The sequence below is a fragment of the Vanessa atalanta genome, chromosome 8 (assembly GCF_905147765.1).
Source record: "Vanessa atalanta chromosome 8, ilVanAtal1.2, whole genome shotgun sequence".
Classification (NCBI taxonomy): domain Eukaryota; kingdom Metazoa; phylum Arthropoda; class Insecta; order Lepidoptera; family Nymphalidae; genus Vanessa; species Vanessa atalanta.
In genome coordinates, this window is record NC_061878.1 from 2,578,203 (window position 1) to 2,587,952 (window position 9,750).

General features: G+C 28.8%; 1 protein-coding gene across 2 annotated transcripts in view; it reads left to right on the forward strand.

Annotated features, from left to right (window-relative positions):
• LOC125065571 overlaps window positions 1–5,540 on the forward strand; it is a 38,871-nt gene extending 33,331 nt beyond the window's left edge. For both annotated transcript variants that reach the window (XM_047673253.1, XM_047673254.1), the window contains exon 5: window positions 43–5,540. In XM_047673253.1, the coding sequence (XP_047529209.1) occupies window positions 43–245 (203 nt within the window). In that variant the 3' untranslated portion in view covers window positions 246–5,540. The remainder of the gene's footprint in view (window positions 1–42) is intronic.
• The last annotated feature ends 4,210 nt before the right edge of the window (window positions 5,541–9,750 follow it).

Here is a 9,750-nt window from a genome sequence, read left to right on the forward strand (position 1 = left end):
TTTTAAATAAAAATAATTAAATTAAATTTTGTATCGTTCCAGGTTGGGTCTACGACATCACGGACTCTTATGATTTGTCATTCTACTTATCTGGAGTTTTTATCGGAATATCGGGTATAATACTATTTTTTATGCCAATTTACAATCAAATAAGGCAATACAACTCTCTCCGCAAGAGCAAGACACAAAATAATGAGCCACAAGTAAACGGTGAAGCGAAACAGAACGGTAAACTTGTTTTGTAGATTCTAGAAGATAACAAAAAATAACCTGGAAAGTATGTGATTGAATATTTAGAATATCATAGAAAGGTTATAGAGTAGGAATTATACACAGACTAGATGTAAGCTAATTTATAGAAAAGATGATGTAGGACGATAAAGTTCAGATATTTCGAAGTATCTGACTGAATTGTTAGAAACAAATGTATTACCAACCGACCAACGTATTACCAAGCGACCTTAAATAATATGCTAGAAAAGAGAAAGTAAGGTAGCCATCGTGATGACGAACTTTATAGCAGACACTAAGAATATTATAATTCTAAGATACTTTACGCAGAATTCTCATTCACTTTGAAACAAATACCTTTAATATGTTTAATATAGGAAGAAATTTGCTTTATTAGAATAACATAGTAAGATAATAAACAAAGATTCAAAGATATTCGCGCGATCCAGCGATCAATAAATAAAGGTGGTGCGACACACGACAAGATCGCTATCGCCTTTAGTATCCGTAGTTAACCTGGACGTTGCTAGAGAGAGATGGAGGTACGCTCCCCCCGACATGTATGAACTGGTGCCTACTATAAATGTATAAAAGTAATTATTAAACACGTTAAACTCAAATTCAATAAATTTTAATAAATTAGCTCTCTTGAAGTCTTGTATCCACGATAAAGAATCCTCGGGTCCTTTTTATGTTCTCTAGAAATAATTGTTAACTATGCACACGTTAATAAACACACAGTTACGATTTTTTCTTATCCAAACTAAATTGTGAGTAGCCACAGTACTTTTTTATTTGGATTCGCGTGAAATATTAGTTTTGTAAATATAAATAAATAAAACCAAGTCTTATAAACAATGGAAAATGATTAGCATTAAGGACACGATTAACGATTCTCTAAAAGTATTCTAAATATTAACCAAGAGTGGAGTCTATAACTTGTACGATGTAAATGTATAGAAATCCATAGAAATCTAGTTGGAAGTGTGGATTAGGATCGTTGGTATTAGAATCACAGTTGATGTTTAGTGGCTTTATAGTGTTGTTTGAGCTGTTTGTAGTAATGCTTGTAAGGTTGGAATTATTAGAATGTCTATGAAGTAAGTTAAGTAATAGATGGGAAAGGAAAGTCACGTAAGGTGGAAGTGGACAGCCACAAAAAAAAGTAAATGTCAAGATAACCATTGTATTTGCTTTAATTACAAATTTAAATTTATATTGTCAAAGCAAAAATTGAAAATATTTTTTTTGAGTTAATTCCACATAAAACATTTTTTTTTAAATATATAATTGTTATTAAGTTTCATTATTGTAAATTTGAGGTATAAATCAATAATTTTGGTATAAATAAATAATTTTTAGCTTCAGACATTATGATAAGTATCATGTCAGAAGTGGTTTTTTTTGAACGGGAACAGAAATGTTTTGTTTATTTGCTCGCTTTATTGATTGCTTAATTAAAACAAAATATTATAGCTGTATACAATGTTAACGTTTATATCCTTACAGGATATGTTATACACACTATTTTGAGTAAATACACACCTGTATACCATGTATTAGAAATACCCAAGATTATAAATATTTTTTTATTAAAATTATTAATTACATACTTTGACGACATGATATTTTAGCAACATATTTTTTTCTAACTTAAATTTCAAGACGAAAGTTAATAAAGAACGCTGGATTAGGAATGTTTTAATCGATCTGAACATATTACTAAAGGTATTAAATAAGTCATAGATAAATATTATATAAAACAAACAATAAGTGAGAATATATAGAGAGGAAATAACAATATATACATATATATATACATATATATATATATAGTAAGATATTTAAATATATTTTATCCTTTTTAATATTTTTCAATAGCGTTTTGGTGTATTAATTTCTATTGACATTTATAAGCAATATAGTGAGCTGTTAGAATTTTTTGATATATAAATTATTGATGATGTAAAATTGTAACCGTTAAATTAGGTGAATTCTAAACTTACCAAAGACTGCCCAAACGCCCACGAAACATATTGGTGACAAAGATCTTCCCATTAGTAGTCTCTGTCATAGATAATAACATGAATATACTTAAGGTAACGATACGACCACAATCGGGAGATATAATTATGATTAAGGTATGACATAGAAGAAAAAACATTTTAAATCGTTAGCAAAATTACAAATCATGTAATTATCTATGGTATAAATAGGTTAAGTTAGGTGGTCCTTTTGTCACATGTTCAAATTATGGCAAAAGTAAAACATTAAGGCAATATTTTAACATAGTTTTTCTTAGAGTATTTTATAACTTTAGACAGTCGAATAATCGTAGATTTAAAGTTATCGACGGGCATACCAAAAGAAAAAATTGAAAAAAAAAAAATCATTTACTTATATAATTATTAATTTTGTCTTCGCGTAGATATAGATTTCGAAATTTAAAGCATTTTTCAAATATCGCGCATTTTTATTAGCTGTAAAAAGTTTAAAAATATTTACTATCACTCACATACAGTTAGTTCGACTTTGTCACGTTTTTTAAACTCGTGGTATCGAAATTATTACATTATTTTCTTATTTATTACACATGCAACGTCATATGCGCTAATTATTGATACATTTATAATTAATTTAACATTAATATTTAGCAATGAGTTTGACTTCTCGAATTCATTGTAATGGATGGCAACATTAAATTTACTTGTCAAACTCGAAGAGCAAAGTTGACAAAGTACCATCTGCCTCTATATTTGACTTCCTACATAAAAATTAAAAATGTCTATTGTAGCTGATTCTATAACTTTAGTCTATGATAATATTTTGAAAATTATAATTGTAATTTCTGAGTTTGTTAACAATTTATCTTTTTTATCACGTATGTAATTTACTCTATATAATTTATTATTGCTAATATCAAGGTACTAATTAAACTCTAAAGTTATTGTAAATTTAATCCTTATCACATTTTCTACTCGGCATTTTAATAGAATTTCCTATTTAATATGATAAACCTCTTTGTATTTTAATCCTTCAAATTCAACGTGTAATCTATTTATATTGTAACACCTATACAGTTATTAGAAAATATGTTTTATATTCATCAGAGTAAAATATTAAATTTGTATTTATGCTAACAAATAGAGTATCTAAATTAATCTGTTTTAAATAATATTTTGTTGATGCCTGTCTGTCAGTTCGAAATATTTTATGTGTTAATCTGTTAAGTTTGTGCAAAAAATGACATATTGTACGAATTAAAGTTTGAAAAGTTCGAAACAGTGTTAATGGATTCTTGTTCGCGCACGCCATGCGTACACACAACTTCTCTGCACACTAGTACCTGCGTGTATGTGTGCGTGTTCAGACGAGATGCGTGTGACGTCATGTAAATGTTGGTAAAAAGGCCTTATTTGACATAATTACATTAACATAAGAAATCTTGTAAGCGCGCGATAAATTTTGTATTTAAGTGACTTTTTTACACGTATCGGAAAGCCAATCATTCAATTTGTGATACATTTAGTAATAAGTCTGTTAGTAATTTAAAGTGTTACGACTTCAATTCTTGCCGGACACTATTAGACTCCGATATCTTGTCATATTGACGTCACAGAGTAGGCAGAACAAATAATTATATTCAGAAAAATGTATACATTATATGCATATAACTAATACATGTTTTTGACGATGCCTTCCGATAGTTCAAGGGTCAAAATAGAATAAAAAATGCCGAACGAAATGCACTAACTAAGTTGTATGAGAATATTCATATTCCAAATAAACAATAATACCTACCACTAGTTGACCTTATGGGTGGAATACATGCTGGATAAATAAGCTATCTAAGGAAATAAGATGAAATTAGTATCAGGCATGATATCGGCGATTTCTCCCATAGAGTGTTCATTATGTAACAAGATATCGGAGTCTACTCACGATTGCGTAACTTATAACGGATTTTTTTGTCCCGTATTTCAATAGAATAAGTACAAACATAGATCTAAAATTAAATCCAAATTAAGATTAATAATGTCCTAAAATTTGCAAAGTGAATAAATTCGAAAAGAGATACACGCCAACGTCGAAAATGTTTAGTAATATATTAATAGTGTTAATAAACAAATGTCAATGGAATTTGTTATAACATTAAACGTTTGATTTATGGTATTTAATAACGTGTGTGGTTGAAAATCTAAAAGAAGTTTTTGAATTATACAAGTTTAATTCTTCTCCTTTCATTATTAATGCAATAAAATATTTTTTTGTTAATTTCCAATGTTCACGAATAATGTTTATCTTAAAGAATAGACTTTATTTATTGTACTGTTCATATTATAATTATAACAACAGTTAATATTTGCAGAATTTATATGTCTCTGTGTTTTGTCTTGAGTTGTAACATGTTTAAGTTAATCATGTTTGTCAATAGTTTGCACTAATTTATACAGCGTGTTTTAAATGTTTTTGTATAACGTTATTTTTAAGTTGGTACAGTTTTATAATAAGTAGTACCGTGGCGTTGAAGTATTATGTAAATTGAAGAGTTTGGTTTTTTTATCCCTCTATTTGTAGAAATTCAAGACATTACTCTCAAATTAATTATCTTTGATTTATTAAACAACTCTGAATACGCAGATCAGACTTAATAAAATATATAGTAGTAGTTGAAAAACAAATGCCGTAAGTCATACCGACCAACATACATAATACTTAAACGCTACTGTGATATAAATGATTGCTACTTTTCTGCAGCTTCGGTCATACATGTGTGAAAGCAGTTCAATTGAGTAGTGTGCCCTTAGCTTTAAAGGTCTCTCGTATCAGGCTTACTCGCTTCGCTCGGTCAGCTGTACACGTTCCTATGCTTGGAATTATACTTTTACATTTATATTAAGTTGTGCTAAATGTTCTAGCTTATTAAAAATATATATATTTCGACGTATAAGTAAAAATATTTACGTATTTTGAAACATAACTCAGAAATGCATGTTGCATGTACATGTTGTATATTTTGTTTGTATCATTTTCAAGCGCTATGGCGATGCCAATACGAAACGGGTATATGAATGTATTATGTATATTGTTGCACTTAAATATTGTGTGTGCGTTTAGTAAATTTATCTCTGAAATTAAATGTGTTTTATTTCTGTGACGTCCTTAGTTTTAATGTTTTGATATGCGCATTGCATGCAAATGATTTTGATCTGCACTCGAGGCTTTTAAGTGTAATTTTAACGTAGAACTTTGACGCATCTGTGATTCTGTTTTCTTTTAACGCTAAATTCAACGAATATTTTTTTTTAAATCATTTATTTGGTCGTCTTTACAATGTAAAGATTTTGTCTTTCGTTGAATAAAGACCCGTGCCTTCTTTGTTTATTATAAATAAAAAAAAGAAACAAATTCAGTTTTTTTTTTGTTTTGTTCTATGTCTACAAAGAGAGATGAATGCGACAAGCAGTTCGTGTAGTCCTTTTATTTCAGGAAAGTAATTAAAAGTATTGTAGTGTTTAAAAAAACGAGCCTTACAATAGTCGCGTATGTGTAACACATGACATCTTGGTCAACTCTAGCACCGTGCGTGCTCATTGGTCAACTCAAATAGCGTTCGCTTCCTAAGCTTCCTGTTACACAATTCCATCCATTTTCAAGAAAGCACTCCTACAGATTGTAGAAAAGCAAGGGGAAAGATGTTACACATCCATTGTTTGGTAAATATTAAACACTTATTTTACGATGAGTTTATTATTATTAATACAATTAATATTACTCCAAAATAATAAATCTTATTTTAAAATGAATTCGTGTTTAAAATTCGAACGACCGACTGTTATTAAACGAAATATATTAACACAAATAAATATATAAACTGCACGGGACATGTTATGATGTGTTAAAAAAAGTATTTTTTTTATAAAATTATCATCAAATAAACCGTAAAATTAGGCTTCATAATATTTTTCTAAGTAATTATAGTTCGGACTGAGGTTTGCAAACGCCATAAATTAGAAAATGTGCTATGAAATTATTGTGATCTTTTTTTTGTTAAATACTGTTTCTGTCGATTAGTCCTCAAAGGTCGGATTATAGACACTGATCGACATTAATGGACCCAATTAAGTAAATATTACTTTTTTTTAAAGATTTTATAAATAATAAATATAGGTTTTTAATTGTTGAGTTTCAAATTCCTGTTGAGTTGAGCTCTTACTTGTGTTCGCAGCCTAAATTCGATAAGAATGACAATATTATTAACAAGTGCATACATTGTTGCTAATTATCACGCACGCACGTGTTCAATTTGCAATTTCGGGAACGTTTAATGTATATACTGTTAGCTTAATATCGTAGAACTACGCAAACTGAAGATCTTGAGTTACGTTTTTCATTACAATGAAGCAGTAATATACATGTGTATTGCCTATATAATAGGTACAATACCTTGTAAAAAATAATGAAACATTGAAAATCTCCAGAAATTAGCAAAAAATATACGCATTTTTTTTACATTTCCAGTTTCTTTGAAGTAAAAGTTACTTTAAAATTTCAACAAAAGCCAATAATATCATGTTATATTAGAATACATATATGTTTAATTATTCTATATGATCGATCTTTAATGGTTTATAGAAGTAATTAAATTACAATATCGCCTGAAATATATTTTATAAATCGGTTTGTTGAATAAAAACTACCAAAATAAAGATTATTCGGTTTCGAAATGTATGTCCTACTATGTTTTTAAATAAATAAATTAACAAAATATTATTTTTAAATTGAAATATCACAAAGTCGTACGAATCAAGAGTTCGATAATAATCATTAAGAGTAATTACGTTACTGGCGCCCAATTGGGGCTATGTTTAACCGACAGTATGGAAGCAAGAATTAATACTTTTCAATAATTTATCGCTGTCAGCCTCAGTGACATTTGTTCAATAACATCATTTACCATGTTCCAGAAATTATAGACGCATCACGTAATTTTTAATTTTCCTAATTTTTAATAATATCACAATTTTTAATAATATCACAATGCGTCACAATGTCGTTAATGTAGTTTGTTCAAGTATTTTTGTAGCGAAATAGCTTTAGTATCCTTAATAAATATTTTTATTTTAAAATTTGCATGTTTATTTTATTGTATTATTAAAACCTAAAAAGCATATTATATATTTTTTTTTCTAATGGCTAAGTGACCGGCATATAATTTTCTAATTAAAAAGTGTTTGAAAAGTTTTCTCAGTTGGTAATAAGTTCCATTAAAAAAAATTATTCATACGTTATCTGTGACTATTGTATCCTTCGACTTGATCAGTGACCTCTTGTTTTTTTTTCTATCATGTATTTATTGTATTGGGATAGTATAGGAGAGTTTTAAACAAGCCGATACAGGTCATAAAACAGCTTAAAATATCATTAGGTATTGGTCAAACGTGAATTATCTATAAAATATAGTTAAATTAACAAAATCTGATACTGTAAATATCAACTAATTTTTATGCACCTATTTTTATTTTAGAATTTAGCTCAGTAATACTTTTCTCTACAATTGCACTCTTTTATATTATTTAATACGAAGAACTTATATAAAACCTTATTATTGTACTGTTCAACATGCACGATACATTTGAAAATGATTTGAACGTAAGACTGTTGACGTTACAAATACTTATCTTCCGTTTAAGATTTCTCTATACTGTCACAGATAAAAAACCGTAATAAGAGCAATCTCTTGTTCTATATCAATAACAGAAACGTAGTTTAAAACACTTAATAATGAAATTTAAATGGGAAATTATAATAACAATTAGTTATAAGAATTTTAGCTATAATAATACTGTTTATATAATACATGAATACCTCATACTGTAACATACAGTTAGCTTGGGGCCTTGTTAAGGAATTGTGTATAAAATTTGAACTAGTGAGTTTATTTGTTTCATTTCAATTTCACCCATTACCTGTCCTATTGTCATTATTTATCACACTTAGCATATAGCAGATAGCAGTGCTACCTACCTAGTCCAAACTAATCCAGGAACCCACACAAATACACAATAAAATCATCTCAATTAAAAACGTTTAGGAGGAGTTATAGTTCAGTTATACATACACGTACAGAAGATTTATAATACACATATACATATGTATATATATACATATATAATTATACATACTCTTATGCTTACCCGTAACATCTTAATTGAACATTAAGCTCACATCTCTGTTACAAAGTTTAGTTTACATCGCTAATCAAGCGCTTCAAGCCATTCCAAGTTAGCAGTTACCTTGAATATGCAACTCTAGGTGGAAATATTAGATCGACGTGTTTTATAAGATATTTTATTTCGTTGTTCTGTTACGTGATTAAAGTTAAATACGAAGAAAAGCAAAATCAACTACCAACCAAGTATATATTTAAGTAGTAAAAAAGTAAAATAAAATTTATGATATGGTTTAAGTAGCGAGCTGTTTTATTCATATTTGTGTATTAAAATTTTAAAAAACATTTTTACGGCACACGACATCCTAACGGAGTATGCGACGTAACGTAACTTCATTTACCTAGGGGCGTAAAATCGTTTTTCCAGTAAGACAATATATAATATATACTATAAATGCAATATGGCTATAGACTATGAGAAAGGTTTAACAAATTTAGGTTTACATATTTTCCTATTGTCCACATAGCCCAACGGATAAATTACCTAACCACATCCGAAGTTTGCGGGGTCTATCAATGGGCAAACACGTATAAATTTTTAAGTGTTATTCTACTGCCAAATAACAGTACACTGTTTTGTTGTGTTCCGGTTAGAAGGGTGAGTGAGCCAGTGTAATCACAGGCACAAGGGACATAACATCTTAGTTCCCAAGGTTGGTGGCGCATAGGTGATGTAAGGAATGGTTAATATTTCTTACAGCGCCTTTGTCTATGGGCGGTAGTGAACACTTACCATCAGGTGGCCCATATGCTCGTCCGCCAAGCAATGCCATTAAAAAAAAAAAATTGATAAATTGATTAAGTCTGTGAAAATATATAAAATTCCAACTTGATTTTAATTTTGGAAGGAAAAGAGAGTTAGTTATTTTACGTAAATGAAAGTGGTCTTTTTTTGTTAGTTTAAGGTCTGGGTCTCAATAGCCTAGTCTCCTACTAGCTAATTACGGGCTTCAATGAACGTTGCCAAGTCTGTAAAAGAAAATTCTGAAGAGTGATTTAAAATTGTGACTGAGAAACTTTTAAAGGACTACATCTTCGTTGGAATATATCTAAAATAGATACAACAGAATAGCAATTTATATGAAACTTTTGTAAACCAAGTAAACTTAGTACTTATGAAAAGTTATTTTTAAATAAAGGGGGGATTTCAAAATTTTCTTTAATCAATTTTTCCTAAGTATACGAAACCTTATCGAAACGCAATTGTAGTTAATTTGTGTTATTAAATTTCCTGATTAGACGACACGCAAGTCTTGTGAATATTCTATTAATAGGCAATAGTTCAA